Here is a 23755-nt window from a genome sequence, read left to right as displayed (position 1 = left end):
TGTCCTTCACTCGGACTGTAAACCTAGGAATGTTCATTAACCCTCCATTCCTGTTAGATTCAGTCAGGTCTTTGCAATTTTTCCTGCTCGTCTCCACCCCCTTCTCTGACTCTTGTCCTTTCCACTTCTCTATTCCCCATTTCCTCTTTCGCCTCAGTTCCCTCCTTGCCCAAACCTTCTCAGTGCCCACATAACTTGGTAAACCACTCAAATCAAGACCTGGGGTAAAGTTGGGAGGGAAAGGGCTATAGTGGGGTCTGAGGGAATGTTGACGGGCAGTTTCACACAGATAAATCTCTGAACCAGCCGGGCGCAGTGCCTCACGCCTGTAATCCCAGCACTTTGGGAGGCCGAGGCGGATGGATCACCTGAGATCAGGCAGGAGTTCAAGACCAGCCTGATCAACATGGAGAAACCCCATCTCTACTAAAAATACAAAATTAGCCGGGCGTGGTGGTGCATGCCTGTAATGCCAGCTACTCGGGAGGCTGAGAGAATTGCTTGAACCTGGGAGGCGGAGGTTGCGGTGAGCCGAGATCGCGCCATTGCACTCCAGCCTGGGCAACAAAGCAAGACTCCGTCTCAGAAAAAAAAAAAAATCTGAACCAGGTGGAGTGGAAAATGGCAGATGTAGACAGCCTTTCCTGAGCGTGAGAGTCTCCTCATTCTGTGGGTTAGGAGTTGGTCATTGAAGGGCTGACGCTTAAGAGCCCAGATCTCCCAACTCCCTTAGTTGGCCCTTCCGGGAGCCGCCCGGTCTCTTGTGCAGGAAGGGGAAGGGGCCAAAGCATGGGGGAAGGCGTGGCAGGAAGGGGGGGACTCTGTGGTCAGGGAACTGCTCGCTGAGCACAGCTGCACAGTGCTGTCAGAACGGCCGATCTCCAGCCCAAGATGATTCCAGCGGTGATCTTGCTCTTACTCCTTTTGGTTGAACAAGCAGGTAAGAGGGTTTGGTGAGGGATAGCGTGAGCTGGCTCCAGGGTGGAAGTCCAGAGCTTGGGTCTGAGGGCCAAGTCAAACACAGATGAAGGAAGGCTGACAGTGGGTAGGTGGGCATAGGGAGACCCTGAGGCTAGTCCTCTCCAGCCCCGACCCAGGGCACTAGACTCATAGTTCCCTCCTTTCTTGTTGCCTTCTTACTTCATTCCAGACTTTTTTCCGTATTATTATTATTATTTTGGAGATGGAGTCTTGCTCTGTCACCCAGGCTGGAGTGCAGTGGCGTAATCTCTACTCACTGCAACCTCTGCCTCCTGGGTTCAAGCGATTCTCCTGCCTCAGGCTCCCGAGTAGCTGGGACTACAGGCGCCCGCCACCACACCCGGCTAAGTTAAGTATTTTTAGTAGAAACCGGGTTTCATCATGTTGACCAGGGTAGTCTTGAACTCCTGACTCAAGTGAGCCACCCACCTCGACCTCCCAAAGTGCTGGGATTACTGGTGTGAGCCACTGCACCCAGCTATTATTATTATTATTAAAAAAAGACAGGGTCTTGCTATGTTGGCCACATCGGTCTTGAACTCCTGGCCTCAAGCAATTCTCCCACCTCGGCCTCCCAAAGTGCTACTGTGCCTGGCTGACTTTTCTCTTTTCAGGGTTGATAGAAAGTGGCAGGGGAAGGGTCTGGTTGTATGGCATGAAGAGCTGGTGGTGAAAAGCTTCATTTCTCATGATGAGCATTTCCCATGGGGTGCCTTTGGTCTTGTCTGCTGGGAGCTGATCTCTAGCTGGTTTAATATACAAAGCACCCTTGGCGCCTATAATCCCAGCTACTCAGGAGGCTGAGGCAGGAGAATCACTTGAACCCAGGAGGTGGAGGTTGCAGTGAGCCAAGATCGCACCACTGCACTCTAGCCTGGGGGACAGAGACTCCGTCTCAAAAAAAAAAAAAGATTTTACATATATATCTATATCTATATATATACACACACACATATGTATATATATATACACACACATATATATATATACACACACACATATATATATATATATAGAGAGAGAGAGAGAGAGAGAGATAACCCTTTAGGAAGGTAGGGCTCTGTTCTTGTGCTTGGGAGTAAGGCAAGGATATAGCCAAGACAAACAGACGGGATTGCTGTTTCTGTGGGTCGTTGTTAATGCTCCATTCTGTCAGCAGTTGATAATGAGGGTGGGCAGCATGAGATGCCCAGTTCCAGAGACCTGAGCGTCAGCTGAGAAATAGAGGCAGAAATGGGAAGGTCTCTGAAGCTCTACAGCTCCAGCCACTATCTAAGAATTCTCACTCCTCGTTCACTCTGGGTTGTCTGTGCTGGATTGGTGTGTGTGTGTTGGTGGCAGCTGGGTGTTGGGGAGGAGGAGGTCAGTAAACTTCAGGAAAACTGTGGAAATTGAAAGAGAATGACTGGGGAGGAATTCCAGCAGCCTAGCTGAGAAGGTGGGAGCAAGTATTAAGTTAGCCACTGGTCTGCTGCCGTGGGATGAGGAGGGAGGAGGCCCGCTGAGGCACAAAGGAAAGCATGGGCTTTAGAGGCAGAAAACCTGCATTTGAGTTCCAGCTCTGTCACTTAACTCTGTGTCTCTGAGTGAGTTACTTAGCTTTTCCGAGCCTTGGTTTCGTCACCCATAAAATGGCGACGATGATGTTTCCCTCACAGGGTAGTTTTAAGATTTGTGCAATATCGTGTGTGTGAAAGAGTGTTGCAGAATAAAAAGTACTTGACCGATGTCAGCAATTGACTGACGTTAGTCACATGTTCCCTACTGGTCCTCTGATACGGGATGAGAGCAGTCTCTGGAGCCCAGACTTGATTTGATTTTTTAAATTGCACAAAACTTCCCCTCTCAGAGGCCCAGAGAGTGAGTAATAGGGCAGAGTAACAGGAGCTGGAATCCATGTAGCTGTGGTCATTCCCCCAGCCTTGTGTTCAGGGCCAAAGGTATCTGTAAGGTCTGGGAAAAACAGACACACTTTTTTTTTTTTTTTTTTTTTTTTACATATTTAAGTGTCTTGTGGTGGGACAGAAAGCAACAAGGCTGAGGCTAGGAGATGACCAATGATAGAGTAATTGCCTTCTCTCCCTTCCCCAGCTCACATCCTTCCTGTCCAGCCCTCAGCCACAGGTCACAGGACTTAGTAGAGACACTTCTGTGGTTTCTTCACTGAAATTTGCCACTACCTCTCCCTCCCACTACCCATCTTGGCTGAGGTTTTGGTTTCAGTCCAGTGGACTCAGATGGGTCCCTTGAGGTGGATAAAGTGCTCAATGGTGCCTAAAGAACCCACAGTGCTAAAAAGAAAAGGTTGGGGGCTGAGGGGGAAGGCCTCAATTATTAATCCGTGTGAGTCCCATTTCAATAGAACCCTCAAGCTTCCTATCCTAGCCCGACCCTATGGTGTGGGAGGAGGGAAAGGTAAGGGCAGTGGAAGGCCAGAGAGAAACAGAATTTCTTCCCTTAGACGGCTCCCCTCCAGGCCCTGTCCTACCTCCCAGAGCCCCTTCCCTTCTCTCCTCTGAGTACCAGATCCTCCCTGATACCCCCGACCCCATGGGCCTCCTCTATCCCCTCAGCGGCCCTGGGAGAGCCTCAGCTCTGCTATATCCTGGACGCCATCCTGTTTCTGTATGGAATTGTCCTCACCCTCCTCTACTGTCGACTGAAGGTAGCGCTGGGCAGGGTGGGGTAAGGGCTGGAAGGGGAAGTGGGAGGAGGGCAGCAGCAAGGATTCGAAGAGAAGGAATAAAAGGGGATTCCCCACAAAGTTTGGAGGGAAGGGGGATGGGCCACTAACTTACCCTTTACTGATAACCTTTCCCCCATTCCAGATCCAAGTGCGAAAGGCAGCTATAGCCAGCTATGAGGTATGGACCCTCCTACACCTGGTGTGGACAACTTTTCAGACCCTCAGCCCTCCTGGGGCTCTAGCCTGGGTTTCCGGGCCTCTGGGAGGGCATGCCTCTCAGGTGCTGATCGGCATACACCTCAGAGGCCTCCCTCCCACCTTACCTAGCCAAGCCTCAAGTAAAATATTCAGCAGGTGACAGGGAAGAATCAAGCATAGAGTGACAAAGAATATGTGAGAGACTTGGATGTAGTATGTCGGGTGTATATGTGTGCTTGTAGCCATGTGGGCAAACAGGTATCCATGTCCCAGAGTGTCCATGTCAGTGCCCTCTAGCCCAAGGTGGCTGGCTGCCCACCCCCCATGCCTCCCTGGGTGGGGCAGATGCTGAGGGGCCCTGGAGAAGGTGTGGGTCTTTAATGTTTTGCTTCTTTTGTCTCTGCAGAAATCAGATGGTGTTTACACGGTAAGTGTGCCTGCCTCCCCCACCCAGGAAGTCAGCAGAAGAGGGTGGGATTTTGAGCAATCTTTGGAAGGCCGGGGGGGGGGGGGGCCTGTGGAGGTGGGAGGGGCCTCTGATGGACTCCAGCTCCTGATCGCCCTTTGACTCCCACCTCCAGGGCCTGAGCACCAGGAACCAGGAGACTTACGAGACTCTGAAGCATGAGAAACCACCACAGTAGCTTTAGAATAGATGCGGTCATATTCTTCTTTGGCTTGTGGTTCTTCCAGCCCTCGTGGTTGGCATCACATATGCCTGCATGCCATTAACACCAGCTGGCCCTACCCCTATAATGATCCTGTGTCCTAAATTAATATACACCAGTGGTTCCTCCTCCCTGTTAAAGACTAATGCTAAGATGCTGTTTACGGATATTTATATTCTAGTCTCACTCTCTTGTCCCACCCTTCTTCTCTTCCCCATCCCCAACTCCAGCTAAAATATGGGAAGGGAGAACCCCCAATAAAGCTGCCATGGACTGGACTCCATTCATTCATTCATTTATCATAGATTTATTCAGTCTCTACTAAGCACTAGATACAGCTTTTCAGTTCCAGAACTCACAGTCTAATGGACTTCAGAGCTATTTTGCTCGACTGAGCGATAAATGCTGACTATGGCTGGGGGAGGGATAAAAACCTTTGACCTGTAGGTGCTCTGAGGATGGAGCTGGAGCAGGGGCTAGTGTGTTGGGAGTCTAGGCATATTTGGAAACATAAGAAATGACTTCTGTATCAGCATGGCCTTCTGTGTTCGACAATTGAACCAAGGTTGGGTTGTAGGGGAGCCTGGGTGTCCCCAGATGGCCACCAATCCAGACAGCATCAATCCAGTACATGCATATGGGAATTAGCATAGCTGAAAAGCCAAATATGCAGAACGGATGGTGTAACTAGGGCTGTGTGAAGCTCCTAATGGAAGGTTTTATAGCAACAGTGAATTTTCAGGGCATCTGGGGCAAGTGGGACCTTAGAGGGCCAGATGGGTCAGTGGTAGGTAAGGCAAAGGGAAATAAGTTGCTTCCAAATGGGGGTCATCTCCCTCAAGTGCATGGGTGGTGGTCAAGGCCCTGTCAATGCCTGTCCTGTTTTCAGAGCTACGAGGAATATTTGCCTGAAAGAATTTAAACCTCAGGAGATGCTGCCAGTCCTACTCGTGACCCAGTCTTTTCAGAATGGGTCTAGAGACTCCAAGCTTACCCCTGGCATAACCCCCAACCTCCACAGTGCTGCACAACACTTCACACTGCATAGTGACTTACACTTTTCAAAGTATTTTCCAGCTCATTGTACCATTTGATCTGCTAATTAACCCTGTGAGGAAATTCAGGCTCTTTGAAGTTAATTAACCTGTCCAAGGTCACCTTGCAAGGAACCGACTGAGATCACTTTCGTCTCTGCACATTTTGCCACATGAGAAGAAGCAGATATTGGGAAAGAGAAGGGGTAGTGAGTAATCATGAATGGCGGGGGTCTTGAAGGCCAGATGAAGCAGGTTGATCAATATCTGGAAGGAATTGGAGCCATCTCCGGTGTCTGGCAGGGGAAAGGTGATTTCTGATGAGATAAGAGAAATGAGCCAGGGTAGGAAAGTAACTTTTTTTTTTTTTTTGAGATGGAGTCTCCCTCTGCCACCAGGCTGGAGTGCAGTGGCATGATCTCGGCTCACTGCAACCTCTGCCTCCCGGGTTCAAGAGATTCTCGTGCTTCAGCCTCCCGAGTAGCTAAGACTACAGGCACCACCATGCCCAGCTAATTTTTTTGTATTTTTAGTAGAGACAGGGTTTCACTATGTTGGCCAGGATGGTCTTGATCTCTTGACCTCGTGATCTGCTCGCCTCAGCCTCCTAAAGTGCTGGGATTACAGGTGTGAGCCACCAAGCCTGACCTGGAAGTAACTCTTTTAAAGATAAAGTGGGAATAAACTTTTATTGGAAAATGTTTCATTTTCCTTTGCTCTGCCTTTTGGGATTGTAAGTCTGTCCCCATCAACCCGGACTGATTTCCATTCCATTTTCATTTAATCCAGGTATCACAGCTCCCACAGTTTTTCTAGTCCCACATGTCCACTGAATTGGATACTTGCCAGGCCTTTAAATGGCTACCACAGCTACTACTTCCAGGCTCCAAGATGGCTACCAGGCCAGTTCTATGAATAGTGCCTGGATAGCAGTGGAGGAGAGGCTTGGAATGGGTCTTCCACAGACAGTGTCTAGATAAGAGGGGTTTTTTTGTTGTTGTTGTTGGGATGGAGATTCACTCTTGGTGCCCAGGCTGGAGTACAATGGCATGATCTCGACTCACTGCAACCTCCACCTCCCAGGTTCAAGCGATTCTCCTGCCTCAGTCTCTTGAGTAGCTGGGATTATAGGCATGTGCCAACACTGCCAGCTAATTTTTGTATTTTTAGTAGAGACAGGGTTTCACCATGTTACCCAGGCTGGTCTCAAACTCCTGACCTCAGGTGATCTGCCTGCTTCAGCCTCCCAAAATGCTGGGATTACAGAGGTGAGCCACTGCACCCAGCTGGTCTTTTGTTTTTAATTAAAAAATATATATATATTAGGGGGGCTCACTGTGTTTCTCAGTCTGAACTCCTGGCCTCAAGTGAGTCTCCCACCTCAGCCTTCCAAAGTGCTGGGGTTACAGGTGTGAGCCTCGGTACCTGGTCTAGATAAGAGGTTTTAAATGGAGAAATTAGAGCACTTCTAGGGAGAGGAGCAAACTCAAGTCTTTTATTGTGGGAAAGGGGGAAACACAGTGTTCCCCTGGCTCAGAAGGGAAAGGAGGGCCTCGGGTAACACCTTGGGAAGCTTTCTTTTCTTTGTAGAATGACTAACAGGAAATTATGAGGGGTACCCTCATTTTCTTTTTTTCTTTACTTTCTTTTTTTTTTCTTTTTTGAGATGGAGTCTTGCTCTGTCACCCTAGGCTGGAGTGCAGTGGCACGATGTCAGCTCACTGCAACCTCCGCCTCCCCGGTTCAAGCGATTCTCCTGCCTCAGTCTCCCGAGTAGCTGGGATTACAGTCACGTGCCACAACACCTGGCTAATTTTTGTATTTTTAGTAGAGACGGGGTTTTACCATGTTGGCTAGGCTGGTCTGGAACTCCTGATCTCAAGTGATCCACCTGCCTTGGCCTCCCAAAGTGCAGGGATTACAGGTGTGAGCCCCTGCGCCCCACCAGGGTACCCTCATTTTCTATGACCTCCAGAAATCGAGGGATTCAGTTTGTGAATCCTTCCTTCCTCTCCTAGTTCCGTGTGCAATGCAAAGCCTCTTTAGTGTTCACCTGCAGAGTCATGCCCAGGCTGTAGGAGACTCTTTGGGTTTGGAGAAGAATCATGGCACCCTCATCCTGTCATTTTCATCAGTTGTGTCTTCAATCCTTTCTTCACCCCTCCACACTCAAACTTCTCTCCTTCTAGAAGCAGAGTTTTCCTTTTCCTTCCTCTTCTCCTCCCTTACTCCCCTACTTTTCCCAGTCCCCCAAACATACCAGGCTCAGAGCTGGATTCATTCAGCATTTATTGTAGCAAAGAGTGGGTAGGTACAGGAGCTCTAGGCCTGGCCAGTGGGTGTTCTAGAGGCCAGCTGGGGTTGGAAGACAATGGTCTGGACACTTCACTGGGTGGCAGGCTGTGTTCCAAGTTCCACGAAATAGCTCAAGAAGTTAACCAGTTCCGTTCCAGCCTTCTTGATCAGGGGTGTCAGCTGCTCCTTTGACTTTTCGAAGTAAGACCTGGATAGGTGAGGGGATTAGAGTTTAATCTGAGGGACCCTAGGCACTGGCAGGGGCCTTGGTGGTGGTGGGAGGTCAGAGCAGACTGACTCAGGTCCCCAAACTCTAGTGCCTGGTCCATCGCATGGCAAAGCCCCTAGGTAGGAGTAGAGTCAAGACCTTTGCTAGGTAGAGGGACAGACTCTAGAGACTGAAATTCAAGGCCCAGTTCTTGCTGTTCCTCTCTATCTAAGAGACCTATGGGATCTTTGGGTGATGAAGTACTTTTTCTCTGCAATTTAAGCCTAATCTGCCCTAATCCCCACCCCTGGGTTCAGACTTCTGTGGGACCTCTTATCTTCCCTTCTTTCTCTCCACAGTTCCACAGCCCCTGAACTCCTTGCCCTGAGACTTACTTGGCCTCGGCCTGAAGCTCTGGGCTCTTGACCTTCTCCATCAGGTCCTTGCCATAGTCAGTCACGGTCTGGAAGTACTGAGAAACCAGGCTCTCCACACATGGCTCCTTTGCCTGTCTCCGAACCAAAGCTCCTGCACACACACACACACACACACACACACACACACACACCCTTTTCAGCTGGGTCCACAGCAATGAATCCTGGCCTCCTGCCATACCTCTGCCAGTACCCACCCCAGCTCTCTGCCCCCTCCCCAAAAAGGTATCCAGCCAGATCTTTGGATGGGCTTTCTGGGCGTTAGAGAGGGAATGATCTTCCTTTTGAGCCCTCTGGTTGCCAGACCTGGATATAAGAGCACAGGCAGATAGGTAGCTATAACCACCAGCACATTCTCCCTTTTGGCCCCCTCTCCATATCACACCCACCTTCAAGGCTGCAGATGGTGAGGAGCAGCACAGTTGCTGCGAGCAGCTTCATGTTGGTAACAGTGGGGAAGGTGGCCTAGGAAGAGGGTGGTGGGGGTTGGGGGGACATTGAAGCCAAATGGGCTTCAGCTCCTCCCCAGGGATCTCCCTACCTGCTGCCCATTCCAACCTGGCTCTCTCCCTCTCCACAACTGAAGCCCAGGCCTCTTTGGATGCTGCTCACACATCTTGCCTCCTTATCTTACCTAGTCAGCGTCTCTGTCCTTGGTGTCTGTGCCTGCCCTGGCTGGAGAGGAAGGGGCTATATACCTGTCTGTTTACCCACCCCCTGTCAGGTGACAGGGACTATGGATGGGCCCAGTGGGGCAGGGATTATGTGAGGATAAACAAGTTGGAGAAATGGGGGAGGAGAGGACAAGCACATGGAAGACTCATGGTGATGGGGTGAGAGGCAGGGGGTACAGCTCTTAGTGGAGGCTAAGGAGGTACACTTCAGGTATATTTGAGGTTCATTCTTTTGAGATCTGAGGTCCTTGGACTTGAATGCAACAGGAAGCAGGATTCCAATTTATTTCTCTGGAAAGCTCTGACATATCAACCCATGGAATACCATCAACCCATCATACCATGGAAAGCTCATGGTGTCTTTATTCCATTATGGGTAGATCTCATCTCTCAACTTTATCCCACTTTACTGCAACTTGGCAGAGAGATATTGGGGAGCAGAAGAAAGGAGAAAGGAATTGAAGTCAGGGACAGGGTTGAGGGCTATGGGGGTTAGGGGAATGAGGGTCGGGTAAGAGGGCAAGTGTAAATGATTTTGTCCGTTTTTGAGTTAATGTGTAATGAGACGGGGAGAAAACAGGAGAGCCCAGAATGACCTGGATGCTGATCACTGAACATACCCTACCCCCAGTAAAACAAATTCAGAAAACAGCTTCCGCCCATCCCCTCCCAATGGAGGGCTCTGGCAGGAAAGGAGGTGAATAAGAGGCTTCTACCAGGGTAAAGGTTGAAGGCGCCTGGTCATTTGATCACCTTATCAGTTCTACGCAGTGATCAGCCAATATTGAGTCAGCAGGGGCAATAGCCCTGGCCCTTGTCTCACTCCTGTTGGGGTGGGGGAGGGGGAGAGGTACATTCCCAGGTTCAAAGCATTTGGGTGACATCAGTTAAATAGATATCAGAAGCTTTTGTATCTTTCACCCTTTTGCCCCCCAAGCATACTCGCTGAGTATGTGGAACATTCCTGAGGGTGAGAGTGGAGGCGCAGAGCTAATGAGGGAGGTAGTGACCAGAGACCAAGAAATCTTTGTTTTTTAACTTTTGTTTTAAATTCAGAAGTATATGTGCAGGGTTTTTTGTTTGTTTTCCTGAGACGGGGTTTTGCTCTTGTTGCTCAGGCTGGAGCGTAATGGCATGATCTCGGCTCACTGCAACCTCCACCTCCCGGGTTCAAGCGATTCTCCTGCCTCAGCATCCCAAGTAGCTGGGATTACAGGCATGCGCCACCACGCCCGGGTAATTTTGTATTTTTAGTAGAGACGGGGTTTCTCCATGTTGGTCAGGCTGGTCTTGAACTCCCGACCTCAGGTGATCCGCCCGCCTCGGCCTCCCAAAGTGCTAGGATTACAGTCATGAGCCACCGCGCGTGGCCTATATATGCAAGTTTGTTACACACGTAAACTTGTGTCATGGGGATTTGTTGTACAGATTATTTCATCACCCAGGTATTAAGCCTAATATCCATTAGTTATTTTTCCTGATCTTCTCCCTCCTCCCACCCTTCACCCTCCAAGACCAAGAACTCTTACTCCATTTTCAATTATTCCCCTGTGGAGCGCTTAGTGCTTGAGGTCAGCCCTTTGGCTTGTCCCTGGTCCTGGGATGGAGTGCCTTTGGGGGCCAGGCTCCATATTCCTAGATTTTATTTGCCAACTCTGCCTTGGGACTCAGGGAAGGAAGGGTTAAATACAGAAAGCAGCTGTTTCAGCGAATAGTTCTGCTAGAACTTACTCCTCTGCGCCAAACTCTCACACCCGTTTCCATTCCACCAAGTGGTCAAGAGCGGGGACTTTGAGAGATGTAGACCTCCAGAAGAGAAGGGTGGGTCCCTATTCTAGGGAGTACTGCGCTTAATGAGTAGTACTCATTTGGAGGTGTGCTGTGGAGGGCTGTGAGGAGGATTTCCCATGGGTTCTTTGGAGAGAAGGGAGCGATAGAAATGAACCAGGGTTCCAAAGAAGTCTTCATAATCGTTCTTTCTGCCACCCTTCACACTATGCCAGTCTACAAGCTGTAGTTTCACTTTTCTCATGGATGAAACTACATGGGTGGAAGGAGCTTCAGTGGCCCAAGCTACAAGATGCTCCCTCTAGTGTCTTGCACGCTCACAAGTTTTTTTCCGACCTTGGAGAGGCCTAGTGATCTAAAGCCTTCCACTTAAGTCTAAGGGGCCACCGATCAAGTCCTGCCCGCCTCTGCAGCTCCAGGGTTGAAGCTCTTGGGCCGTCAGACCTGCCACTCATTTTCTTCCTCCCTTCCCATTGGCCCATGGTAAATAGCAAGGCTTTTTTTTTTCATTGATTGGGCGGGGCCCAATCAGGGTTGGGTTGGGTCTTTGACAGCTTTCTTTGCCAGCTTCAAAGATGGCGCTTACGGCCACGCTAAGAATGCAGCGTGAAGCTGCAGTTCTGCCATCACTCAAGATGGCTGCCCCCATCAAGATGACCGGGGTGTGCCGGGGGGAAAGGGGCAGCATGATGGTCTGAGATGGTAAGGGATACTGCACCATTCCGGGCCTGGTCTTGGGGCCTGGGAATGAAGAATAGAGAGGCTAGGGAGCTAGGTGAAGTCTGTGGTGGGGGCTAGGATCAGAGAAACGGAGAGAGGACAAGGGTGACAAGTGGGGGTGAGAGATCAAAGATGGGGCGGGAGTGTGCCTAGGGTTGTCTCTCCATGAGTGCTCTCCTTCCCTACTCTTCCTGTTCCAGGTGTAGCGTCGGACCATGTGGAAGTTTCTGAGGCTGGGGAGCCGGATAATGGGGGGTGGGGCCCGTTGGGGGGTAAAGGGGCAATAGCGTCCTTTCACAGGCTAACCTCGGCCCTTCCCAGTCCTCTGGACTAAAATGGGGAACACATTGGGTCTGGCACCAATGGGGACTTTGCCCCGCCGGAGCCCCCGCCGAGAGGAACCCCTGCCCAACCCTGGGAGCTTCGATGAGCTGCACCGGCTATGCAAAGGTGAGAACTTGGCACTTGGGTGTCTCAGGATGAAGGGGCAGAGGAGTGGAGGGTCTTGAAAGCCGGATGTCTGGCGATGGGAGCAGGAAAGGGGAGATCATAGCTGGGTCATGCAGCCTCAGGGAGGATCAGGTGCCCAAATGAAGTGGAGCATTTCATTGCAAGACTTGAAAGGAGGTTAATTCCTCCAAAGTGTTCCCTATGGGATTGAAAGGGGAGACTATCTTTTGGGGTAGGGGTTCTTTGTCTGTGCTTATTCCTTCCCTTCCCCTACCCGCTTCAGATGTATTCCCAGCACAGATGGAGGGCGTGAAGCTCGTTGTCAACAAGGTTCTGAGCAGCCATTTCCAGGTGCTCCCACTTCTCTGGCCCCTCCTTACTATTCCCCCTTTCCTGTCCCTGGATCATCTTCTCCTTTCCTTTGTACTCCAACCCTAGCCAGTCTATGTGGGACAAATGAGGGAGGATGTGGGGTTCTCTTTACCTCCGTGCCTGTGGGACTTGTTGCTTTTAATCCGATGACCTTCTCTGTATATGTTGGAATATTTAGGATTCTTGAGAGGCCCTCTGGATGGGGAAAAGACTAAGGGTGGGATGAGGGATTGAAGTGGAGCAGGAATGCGCTTTTCTCCACTGAATCCTCTTTTCCTCAGGTGGCGCACACTATACACATGAGTGCCCTGGGCTTGCCGGGATATCACCTCCATGCGGCCTATGCAGGGGATTGGCAGCTCAGTCCCACTGAGGTGAGGGCTCCACACACCTGAGTCATCTCCCTAAAAACCAATCTGGGACCCAGGTCTGGAGGAAGAGGAATTGTGTGTGTTATGGGGAGGAATGGGCCATAACCTGATTCTCTGTGTCTTTTCTGAATGAGAGAGGGTAGAGAAACATTTTCTGTGAAGAGCCCAGAGTGTGTCTTTGTGACTCCACCAGGGGGCGCTGTGCACTCTTAATGAAGGTCTATATTTGGGGTTTAGGCTGAGTGGTGCCATCCGGCTCAGCCTTACTACTGTGTACACCCTTCCACAGGTGTTCCCCACTGTGGTAGGGGATATGGACAGCAGTGGCAGCCTGAACGCCCAGGTCTTGCTCCTCTTGGCAGAGCGGCTCCGAGCTAAGGCTGTCTTCCAGGTGACCACAGTTCCTGCCTCCATCCCCTGAGGCACTTCCTGCTTCTCCTCCACGGGTTTCCTGCTCTGAGGGCTTGGAAGGAGGAGCAGAGTCTATAATGATCATAAAGAGGGAGGGAGATTTTACTTCTTGCTCTTGCCACCCAGACGCAGCAGGCCAAGTTCTTGACATGGCAGTTTGATGGCGAGTATCGGGGAGATGACTACACAGCCACTCTGACCCTAGGAAATCCTGACCTGATTGGGGAGTCGGGTGAGGAACTGGGACAGGGTTCTTTTTATCTTGGCGGCCCATTTGCTAATGTTACTATGCCTCTTCATCTTCTGTACAGTTTGGAGTTTAGAAAAGGAACTTCTTGGGCAGGCTGGGGTGGCGGTTATTGGGGGTGAGGGAGCAGGTCTGGATATTGTCTCTATGACTGACTCCATGTCTCCCCATTCCCCCACAGTGATCATGGTTGCTCACTTCCTGCAGAGCCTCACTCATCGGCTGGTGCTGGGAGGAGAGCTAGTTTATCACCGGCGGCCAGGCGAAGAGGGGGCCATCTTGACACTGGCTGGGAAGTACTCGGGTATGGGGCGAAGTGAAGTAGTGGTGGTGGTGGGGGGCAATTCTGGACTTTTCTGGGGTTCCTGGCCTGTGTCATACTACAGTTAACACTCCTTCCCCTCTGTACTTTGGATTTTACAGCTGTACACTGGGTAGCTACATTGAATGTGGGATCAGGCGGGGCCCATGCAAGTTACTATCACAGGGCAAATGAACAGGTGAGACCTCTGATCTCATTCCCTCCTTGTCAGCAAGTCAGTCATGAACTTCTGTTCATCTGGACCTCTATCGCCCTGCTGACCTATTTTTCCTCCTACCACGCTGTGTATATATTTACATGCATGCCTCCATTCTGCTGATTCCCCATCAGGACCCTTCTGGTCTTCACTGATACTGATCTCTCTCTCATCCTTGCCCATGGTTCTCAGGTTCAGGTTGGAGTGGAGTTTGAGGCAAACACAAGGCTACAAGACACAACATTCTCCTTTGGTTACCACCTGACTCTGCCCCAGGCCAACATGGTATTTAGAGGTGAGGGTTATTGGGAGACATTTGGCTATGCTGAGGAATGGGGGATGCAGAGGAGGGAGGGAAGCTCGACCTTACTTCTGGTGACTATTTCCTCCAATCCCTGTTAAATAATCTAGTGGGTATTCTCTCCCCCAACAGGCTTGGTGGATAGTAACTGGTGTGTAGGTGCTGTGCTGGAGAAGAAGATGCCCCCTCTGCCTGTCACCCTAGCCCTTGGAGCCTTCCTCAATCACTGGCGCAACAGATTCCACTGTGGCTTCAGCATCACTGTGGGCTGAGGTTGTCCAGAGCCAGCCCCCACAGCAGCTGGAACCTCTGAGTCAGGTGCCCTAGGGCCAGAGACTAGGCCCCTCTTCAGAGCCCACCTTGCTGGGTGATCTCTAGGACCCAGGAGCAGAGTGGTGGACAGGACCATGCCCTCCTCAGAACTGGAGCTGCCACAGGGGCAGTTGATGAGGCAGAGGTTTGAGGATCCCCCCTCTGCTACCAGCCCCAGTATCACCTTCCCCATGCTCTTGTGGCTGTGGACTAAGGGGGAAGGATTAAGGGGTATGGCTGAATTCCCCCGGCACCCCTTGCCCTCAGGCTTCCTTCTTCCTTTCCCTTTGGTTAATCCTGCATGGGATTAGCTGACCATCCTGTTTTCCATCCCAGAGCCTCCCAAGGCTGGGAAAGTAGGGCTGAAGGGCTAGATGTTTGGTCTCAGGAAGTGGGGCCCACCCATTCCCAGAAGGAGCTTCTTTACCTCTTAGCCCCGAGGTTTCCTCCTTCCCATCTTCTGTGCTTCCAGAGAACAACTTTGTTCCTATGGTCACCCCCACTATCCCCATGACCGCATGAAGAGGCAGTTATTGCTTTAGTCTTTCATTGCAACCACTGGGCTCCCTTTGAACCTGGCCCAATCTTTGGTCCGAGCATTTTCCCACTCCAGTGTATCCAGGGTGTCCCAGGTGAGCTGGGGAAGGAAGTGAGCCTGGCCTCAGCTGCAGATCTCCTGGAGCAGTGGCATCATGGCAGACAGGCCCTGGATGTGCTGGATTTGGTACCCGTAGGCCTCGTTAATGCTCCGGAGCTCAGCCAGCAGGCCTAGCAACTTCGCATACAGAAACCTTTGGAGGAAGTAGTGGGGTTGCCAGGAAAACAGGAGGGAAATAAGGCAGTTGGGAGTCTTGTCTCTAGGCCCTGATCCCCTGAACTATTCCTCAGTGAAGCCAGGTCTGAACATTAGAGAAAATCATGCTCTGGTATGACAGACTATCAGAGGTTCCAAAGGTCCTCCAGGGGGCCTCGGTCTGACACTGTCTTCTCTCACCATGCTCAGTTGTTTCTGAACCCAGAGCTCTGAGAGCCGAGTGTGAAGAAAGCTCCAGACTTGGCCAGAACTCCAACCATGTGGAATCTGAGGGCCTGGCCTTCTAGAGCAGGTTCTAGAAGGTGGATGTGTTCTATGGTATAAAGCATCGCCTTTCTGGCCAAAGTAGCTCTTGGAGGAACGAGCAAAACAGAAGCAGTGCATACCTCAGAGCCTGGATAAATCACAGACTATTGAACCTGGAACTGGCTTTGACCATGAAACTGTGAATGGCCCTAACTTCAAGGGAAATGAGAAATCGAAGGAATTGGCCCAATGGCGAGGAGAGGAAAGGCCAAGGGAAGAGAAAAGTCTGCGTTAGTCTGGAGAAGTTGGACTAGTGAGGTAATGGATGTCATCAATCTCAGGAATGCTATTACCCAGAGCCTCTGAGCTACTACTTTGCATCTGTACTGAATAAAAAAAATCTGGAAAAAGTGAGATGAAACAGCAGTATCCAAATACAGCAATTTGGATGCTGAAACGATGTGAGACAGGGATGGCCAGGGGGAAGGACTAGACCCCAAGATACCTGAATTCCCTAAGGAAAGGACAGTAAAAAAACATTCCTCCCAAGCTCAATGTTTCACCAACCCCTTCCTGCCCTGGTGTGGCCTCCAAGCCCTCAGTGTCCCACCGTACCGATCCCGGGGCCTTTGCTGCTGGCCCTTGATGTAGCTTTGCAGAATCAGTGCCATCTCCTCTTGCAGCTGATCAATCTCATCTCTCTGGGTAACTCCAGGTCGGTCTGTAAGATAGGGAGCTGGGAAGGACAAGGTGGGTGGCAGGGGTGGGCCTGCGTGGTGCCCCGGGGACTGAGGCTGGGATAGACCTAGTCTGCAGGTTTGACAGCTAGGCTAGAAGGCCTGGGTGGATGGACTCAAGGAGCTGAGTATTTGGGCAGAGGTGGTGCAGCAAAAGGCTCTGGGCTTTGGGAGGTGCTCACCAGGAGAGAAGAGGGCCATGGCAGCCAAGAGCACATACTCAGGCTCTTGGAGCTGCAGTTTTCGTAGTGTTCCATGGAAGTGAAAGAGCAACTCCAAAAACTCTACCTGGAACCCCACTGTGGGAGATACCAGGATTAGGAGCCTCTAGGTCACCTGACCACATACTGTACCATGAGGACACATGCCCCCTATTGCTCTAGCACCATCTCACCACGGGCTCCATCTTCAATTGTGTAGCGAAGAGGCCCGCAGAGGAAGTTTTGTGTTTGGAGACAGAAAGTGGTATTGAGTATGATGTGACAGATTTCCACAGCTGCTCCCTTGAGAAGGGAGATCTGGTCTTCAATGGGCAGGGAACTGTGGAAAGCAGGAAACAAGGACACTTTTCAATTTTTTTTTTTTCTGAGACAGAGTCTCATTGTCACCCCGGCTGGAATGCAGTGGCATGATCTCTGCTCACTGTAACCTCTGCCTCCTGGGTTCAAGCAATTCTCCTGCCTCAGCCTCCCAAGTAGCTTGGATTACAGGCATGTGCCACCATGCCTGGCTGATTTTTTGTATTTTTAGTAGAGACAGGTTTTCACCATGTTGGCCAGGCTGGTCTCCAACTACTGACCTCAGGTGATCCACCTGCCTTGGCCTCTCAAAGTGCTGGGATTACAGGCATGAGCCACTGTGCCTGGCCTATTATTATTATTTTTAGCTTTCATTTTTTGAGACAGAGTCTCACTCTGTCACCCAGGCTGGAATGCAGTGGTGCTATCTCAGCTCACTGCAGCTTCAACCTCCTGGGCTCAAGTGATCCTCCCACTTCAGCCTCCTGAGTACCTGGGACTACAGGCACCCACCATCATGCCCAGCTAATTTTTGTATTTTTTGTAGAGTTGGGATTTTGTCATGTTGCTGAGGCTGGTCTCAAACTTCTGGACTCAAGCGATCTGCCAGCCTCCGCCTCCCAAAGTGCTGGGATTACTAGTGTGAGCCACTGCGCGGCACCTCAAGGGCACTTTAGATGCAAGCCTGTACTTCAGAGATGGAGAAGAACTCCCAGTTCTGATTGGCACATTTAAAACCAAAGCTGGGAATTCAAGACCTAATGCTTGGAAAGGCTGAGGCATGTGTTAATTTGTAGTCAGTGACTTTTTGGGGTGGATATACAATTTACTGAAGTGTTTGCCTCCTGAAAGATGAGGGGAGGTCACTCACCGGAAGACGGGCAGGTCCTTAGTAAACTTGATGACTTGCAGTACCATGAAAGTGTTGATGTCTGCGAAGTGTGTGACCAGAGGCAGCACAGGGGCCAGGGTGGGCAAGGGCTGGTGATGGATGAACAGATGAGCTGGAGGCTGCAATGATCAGAACATTAGCTAGAGGCCCTGGCCCTAGGGCCCTCCTTTAGGCCTCGCCAGCCTTATCTTGGAAGAGTTCCTTGCTGAGAAGCCTGCTCAGGCTGGGGTTCTGGAGATCTGTTCTCAGTATCAGTGCATGGCATACACCCCTCTCCTTCAGACCAGCATTTTTGGGTGCCCTTTTAGTTGTATTCCAACCCAAATCCTGTCGGTGCTCACCCTAAACTGCACAAACTGTTCAAACATGGTGCCCATGTGGCGGGTGTGGGCCCCCAGGAGTGTCCGGATCAGCTCTTCTTGCTCCTTACTCAGTTGCACAGGTGTTTGCTGTGCCCGCCGCTGGGCCTGCTTTGCTCGCCGCAATGCCAGGGCTTCTGCCGACAGTATCACTGTGCCAGGCAAGAGATCATGACAAAGCTGTTGAGACCAGCAGAGCACTTCTCTCTGCTGGTCCCTGATCTGGGGCCCCTCAGCCGCCCTGCACAACGAAGGATGGGGGCAGTGGGGGGAATTCCTGAGACTTTCTTGGGCTTGGCTAAAGTCCTAGAGGCTCCAGGAGGCAGGGGGCTCCTATACACTTCCACCAACCTGTGAAGAACTGCAGCAGAAAACTGCACTGTGGGGGAGAAGGGAAGGGTGGCGAGGAAAGTATGAAAGATGTGAGGAAAGGTGCGAGGGCTTTTGGGGAAACAGTGTAGAGGGAGGGGTCTTGATACCTAGAGCATCACTTTATGTGATGTTTTCAAATAATCCTTCAAAAATAATCAAATAATCCTTTCAAATAAACCTTTATCTGATGTTTTAGCAAAATTTCAAAACTTCTGAGGTTAAATCCCACTGAATGAAACAACCCCAGGATAGGCAGGGCTGGTATTCATCATATATATATATATGTGTGTGTGTGTGTGTGTGTATATGTGTGTGTGTGTATATATGTGTGTATATATATGTGTATATATGTATATATGTGTATATGTATATATGTGTATATATGTATATATATGTGTATATATGTATATATATGTGTATATATATGTATATATATGTGTCTATATATTTTGTTTGTTTGTTTGTTTTGTTTTGTTTTGAGATGGAGTCTCTCACTCTGTCGCCCAGGCTGGAGTGCAATGGAGCAATCTCGGCTCACTGCAACCTCCTCCCCCTGGGTTCAAGCAATTCTCCCTGCCTCAGCCTCCTGACTAGCTGGGATTACAGGCACCCACCACCACGCCCGGCTAATTTTTTTTTTTTTTTTGTATTTTTAGTAGAGACGGGGTTTCACCATGTTGGCCAGGCTGGTCTCGAACTCCTGACCTCAAGTGATCCACTCACCTCGGCCTCCCAAAGTGCTGGGATTACAGGATTGAGCCACTGCACCCAGCCCAATCACATTTTTAAAAATGTGGACAGGCTTAGATTCTGGTGACAGAACCAAGGTCACAAAATAAGTAATATAGATTGAATTCAAACCAAAATCTTTTGACTTCTACAAAAGATCCAAGATCGAACCAAGATCTTGAATTCAGACCAAGATCCTTTGACTTCTACAGTTTCCTTTCATTCTTCCATAGTGAGAATCATGTGATATGGAAAAAGCAAGAGTTTGGGAGTCAGGTAAACTTGAGTTTGAATACTGACTGTACAACTTCTTCTTCCTTCTTCTTTTTCTAGAGAGGACATCTCACTCTGTTGACCAGGCTGGTCTTGAATTCCTGGCCTCAAACAATCCTCTTGTCTCAGCCTTCCAAAGTGCTGGGATTAGAGGTGTGAGCCACCGTGCTCGGCCTGCACAAGTTTTTAGTTGAATTAACTTGGGCAAATTAACTTCTGTGAGCCCCAGTTACATCCTCCTTTGGGAGCATAGCACAGTTACCTGGCACAGAGAAAGCATTAATTAAGTTATTGAGCACCTACTAGGTGACAGGCACTATACTCAAGAGATAGAAAATAAAAAACACACCTGTAATCTGAGCACTTTGGGAGGCGGAGGTGGGCAGATCGCCTGAGGCCAGGAGTTTGAGACCAGCGTGGCCAACATGGTGAAAGCTCATCTCTACTAAAAATACAAAAAATTAGCTGGGTGTGGTGGCACATGCCTGTAATCCCAGCTATGCAGGAGGCTGAGGCAGGAGAATCACTTGAACGCAGGAGGCGGAGGTTGCAGTGAGCCAAGATGGCGCCACTGCACTCCAGCCTAGGCAACAGAGTATGAGACTCTATCAAAAAAAATAGAAAGAAAAGAAAAGACAAGACTAGGCATGTGGCTATCTAGGAGAAAAGCATTTCAGGAAGAGGAAATGGCAAGTGGAAAAGCCTTGGGGAAGAGTGCGCTCGGTGTTTCTTTTTTTTTTTTTTTTTGAGTCGGAATCTGGCTCTGTCACCCAGGCTGGAGTGCAGTGGCGCGATCTCGGCTCACTGCAAGCTCCGCCTCCCGGGTTCACGCCATTCTCCTGCCTCAGCCTTCCGAGTAGCTGGGACCACAGGCGCCCGCCACTACGGCCGGCTAATTTTTTTTGTATTTTTTTAGTAGAGACGGGGTTTCACTGTGTTAGCCAGAATGGTCTCGATCTCCTGACCTCGTGATCCGCCTGCCTCGGCCTCCCAAAGTGCTGGGATTACAGGCGTGAGCCACCGCGCCCGGCCTGGTGTTTCTAAGAATGACAGTGAAGTCAGTGTGGCTAGAATTGATTGAGTAAGGGGGGAAGAGTATGAAATAAAGTCTGAAAGGTGTTGCGAGAGAGCTAGATCATGAGATCATGTACTTTGAGATGGGGAGCCACTGGATGTCTTGAGTGAATAGTGACATAATCCAACTAGTTTCAAAAAGAGTACTGTGCCTGCTATGTAGAGAATGCACTGTTGGGAACAAGGACAAAGCAGACAGACGCAGTCAATGGATTCTTGGGATGTAGGGGGCCAACTCACTGTCTTTCCTCATGCCAGCATCTAAGCACTTCTGCAACCTGCAGGCTGGGCAGTGGCGCCTCTGAGTCTTGCTGACTTCACAGCTTCCAGCAAAGGGGCAGGTGGGACAAATGCTTTTGCTGACTGTTCTCCTGTGAGACACAGAGATGTTGTTAGAGTCTGGGATGCAATGGATAGGTGAGGGGCTGAGATTACATGGTTTAAAAGACCTGGGAATCTGATGAAATGGACTAATCTGAGCTGTGCCCAAAGGTCGCCAGGGGTGGATAGCGTCCAACGCATCTCAAGCATTTCCATGGCAACACAGGATCACTCCAGAAAGCCTAGTTGATGTAGTACTAGCTAGGTGCTTCACAGGCAGTGGGTACATAATAAGTGCTCTTGACTAATGGGCTGTGTCCATCAGACAAACATTCAGCTTTCCCTCTGTTATGCCACCAGTTTATACAGTGATGTGTTTGGCAAGATGTAGGATGCCAGCCACAGGGTAGTTAGACTCTAAGATAAAGGAGTAATGTAGCTGGACAGGCTTGGGCACCAGCGAGGGTGTAAAGGCTGACTAATAGGGAGTTTGGTTTGCAGGGCTATTTCCATTGGGGAGGAGACTCTCACCTGAAGAAACCCTTGCAGCCCTCACAAGTCAGCGCATTAAAGTGGTAGCCTGTGGCTTGGTCCCCACATACCACACAGTTCCTCAGCTCATCTTCCCTACTGGCCATGACGTCACGTGTTGGGGTGGCTGTCACAGACTCCTGAATGTAGGAGGGGTCAGCAGTCAGTTTTGGGCCATCCTTGACCCTTTTCTGTCCCTTCTAGAGAGTCTCTTTCCAAATCAAACCAAACATGCCCTTGACTTGATCCCTGGCGTTATCTTTTGTGGTTTTTTTTTCTTTTTCTTTTTCTTTTTCTTTTTTTTCTGACACAAGTTCTTGCTCTGTCACCTAGGCTAGATCTCTGCTCATTGCAACCTCTGCCTCCTGGGCTCAAGCAATCCTCCACCTCAGCCTCCTGAGTAGCAGGGACTACAGGTCCAGACCACCACGTCCAGCTAATTTTTGTTTATTTATTATTATTTTTTTGTAGAGATGGGGTTTTGCCATGTTGCCCAGGTTGGTTTTTTTGTTTTTTTTTTTGTTTATTTGTTTGTTCTGTTTTTTGAGATAGAGTCTTACTCTGTTGTCTAGTGTTGCCTAGGCTGGAGTGCATCATAGTTCAATGTAACCTCACACTCCTGGGCTCAAGGGATCCTCCTGTCTCAGCCTCCTGAGTAGCTGGAACTATAGGTACACACCACCACACCAGGATATTTTTTTCTTTTTCTTCCTTCCTTCCTCCCTCCCTCTCTTATTCCTTTCTTTCCTTTTTTTTTTTTTTTTCCCTGAAATTGGGTCTTGCTCTGTCATCCAGGCTGGAGTGCAGTGGTGCAATCTTGGCTCGCTACAACCTCCACCTCCCAGATTCAAGTAATTCTCATGCCTCCGCCTCCTGAGTAGCTGGGATTAAGGTGCCCACCACCATGCCCAGTTAATTTTTTATTTTTAGTAGAGATGGGGTTTCACCATATTGGCCAGGCTGGTTTCAAATTCCTGACTTAGGCCCGGTGCGGTGTCTCATGCCTGTAATTCCAGCACTTTGGGAGGCCGAGGTGGGCGGATCACCAGGTCATGAGATAGAGACCATCCTGGCCATCATGGTGAAACCCCATCTCTACTAAAATTACAAAAATTAGCTGGGCATCGTGGCGTGTGCCTGTAGTCCCAGCTATTCGGGAGGCTGAGGCCGGAGAATCGCTTGAACCTGGGAGGCGGAGGTTGCAGTGAGCCGAGATTGCGCCACTGCACTCCAGCTTGGGCGACAGAGCGAGACTCCATCTCAAAAAAAAACAAAAAAACAAAAAACAAAAACAAAAAAACAAAAAAACAAATTCCTGACTTCAAGTGATCAATCCTCCCACCTTGGCTTCCCAAAGTGCTGGGATTACAGGCATGAGCTCCCGCGCCTGGCCTCTTTTCTTTCTTTTTTGTAGAGATGGGGTCTGTTATGTAACCCAGGTTGGTCTTGAACTCCTGGGCTGAAGAGATCCCCCCACCTTGGCCTCCCAAAGTGCTGGAATTACACACGTGAGCCACTATGCCTAGCCCCCAGCATTATCTGTATTTTATTGCGTTTAGTCTTTGGCCCCCAACAGATTTCCTACCTGCTTCTCTTACGCAGCATGTCACCTGCAGGCCACAGAACCTGGTATGGAATGCCTCTCCCCAAACTCCCACGCTGTTGCTGGTTTTCCTCTGATCTCAGGAGTTGCCAGTGATTGGAGTTAGGGATTATGACCCTTAGTATCTGGAAAACAAGAGATGTCTGTTTTATGTGGCCTCCAGTTGCTCTCAGTGACTGTGGGGTTAGGGCACAGACCCTGGACTCAGGGCAAAGGCCTGGGTGGGAGGTTTTCCCAGCATGACAAAAGTGCTGGTTGGTGGCACATGGGGAGGGACTCTGGTGGGTGGGAACCTTGTGACTCATTGGAAGCTGCTGCTTATTAGACTCATCGAGATTTTCCCTGTTGATGAGTTTAAGGCTACATCTGCAGCCTTCTGTGTACAGAGATCCTGAACAAGCTGGGAAGAGAGAGAGAGAGAGAGACAGGCAGACAGACAGAGCAAGCTTTTTCACACGCAGTATGTCAGTACTAAAAGAAGAGGTGTGACAGTTCCACAAGGCTCCCCCCAAAAAAGTTTTTAAGAGACTAGGGGCTGGGCACGGTGGCTCACGCCTGTAATCCCAGAACTTTGGGAGGCTGAGGCAGGCAGTTCGAGACCAGCTTGGATAACATAGT

At 50.0% G+C, this 23755-nt stretch overlaps 4 protein-coding genes across 11 annotated transcripts; 2 read left to right on the top strand and 2 right to left on the bottom strand.

Moving 5' to 3' along the window:
* Positions 1 to 796: 796 nt before the first annotated feature.
* On the top strand, positions 797 to 4811 carry FCER1G (Fc epsilon receptor Ig). Its single transcript, XM_004027765.5, has 5 exons — positions 797 to 940; positions 3555 to 3646; positions 3810 to 3845; positions 4272 to 4292; positions 4447 to 4811. The coding sequence occupies exons 1-5, from the start codon at positions 892 to 894 to the stop codon at positions 4507 to 4509; spliced, it is 261 nt and encodes an 86-aa protein (XP_004027814.1). The 5' UTR covers positions 797 to 891; the 3' UTR covers positions 4510 to 4811.
* Positions 4812 to 7839: 3028 nt separating this feature from the next.
* Positions 7840 to 9197, bottom strand: APOA2 (apolipoprotein A2). The gene is made up of 4 exons (XM_004027766.3): positions 9139 to 9197; positions 8894 to 8969; positions 8466 to 8598; positions 7840 to 8070 (listed from the first exon to the last, which is right to left on the bottom strand). The coding sequence occupies exons 2-4, from the start codon at positions 8943 to 8945 to the stop codon at positions 7953 to 7955; spliced, it is 303 nt and encodes a 100-aa protein (XP_004027815.1). The 5' UTR covers positions 8946 to 8969; positions 9139 to 9197; the 3' UTR covers positions 7840 to 7952.
* Positions 9198 to 11500: 2303 nt separating this feature from the next.
* Positions 11501 to 16149, top strand: TOMM40L (translocase of outer mitochondrial membrane 40 like). 5 transcript variants are annotated; one of them, XM_019025740.4, is made up of 10 exons: positions 11501 to 11668; positions 11887 to 12136; positions 12420 to 12487; positions 12790 to 12882; positions 13169 to 13270; positions 13417 to 13522; positions 13719 to 13841; positions 13961 to 14037; positions 14248 to 14350; positions 14489 to 16149. In XM_019025740.4, exons 2-10 carry the CDS (start codon positions 12022 to 12024, stop codon positions 14626 to 14628), a joined length of 927 nt encoding a protein of 308 aa, XP_018881285.1. In that variant the 5' UTR covers positions 11501 to 11668; positions 11887 to 12021; the 3' UTR covers positions 14629 to 16149. The 5 variants fall into 5 exon arrangements, with proteins under 5 accessions (XP_018881285.1, XP_055220252.1, XP_018881292.1 ...); XM_055364277.2 differs by having other exon boundaries at positions 11521 to 11668; positions 11987 to 12136; XM_019025747.3 differs by lacking the exon at positions 13169 to 13270 and having other exon boundaries at positions 11554 to 11668.
* On the bottom strand, positions 15330 to 23282 carry NR1I3 (nuclear receptor subfamily 1 group I member 3). 4 transcript variants are annotated; one of them, XM_019025691.3, is made up of 9 exons: positions 23120 to 23282; positions 21535 to 21674; positions 20923 to 21053; positions 18217 to 18386; positions 17855 to 17994; positions 16860 to 17005; positions 16648 to 16764; positions 16344 to 16464; positions 15330 to 15459 (listed from the first exon to the last, which is right to left on the bottom strand). In XM_019025691.3, the coding sequence occupies exons 2-9, from the start codon at positions 21639 to 21641 to the stop codon at positions 15330 to 15332; spliced, it is 1062 nt and encodes a 353-aa protein (XP_018881236.1). In that variant the 5' UTR covers positions 21642 to 21674; positions 23120 to 23282. The 4 variants fall into 4 exon arrangements, with proteins under 4 accessions (XP_018881236.1, XP_004027805.1, XP_004027806.1 ...); XM_004027756.4 differs by having other exon boundaries at positions 16344 to 16449; XM_004027757.4 differs by lacking the exon at positions 16648 to 16764 and having other exon boundaries at positions 16344 to 16449.
* Positions 23283 to 23755: the final 473 nt, after the last annotated feature.

This window comes from Gorilla gorilla, chromosome 1 (assembly GCF_029281585.2).
Source record: "Gorilla gorilla gorilla isolate KB3781 chromosome 1, NHGRI_mGorGor1-v2.1_pri, whole genome shotgun sequence".
Classification (NCBI taxonomy): domain Eukaryota; kingdom Metazoa; phylum Chordata; class Mammalia; order Primates; family Hominidae; genus Gorilla; species Gorilla gorilla.
This window is presented reverse-complemented; position numbering and strand designations above follow the sequence as displayed.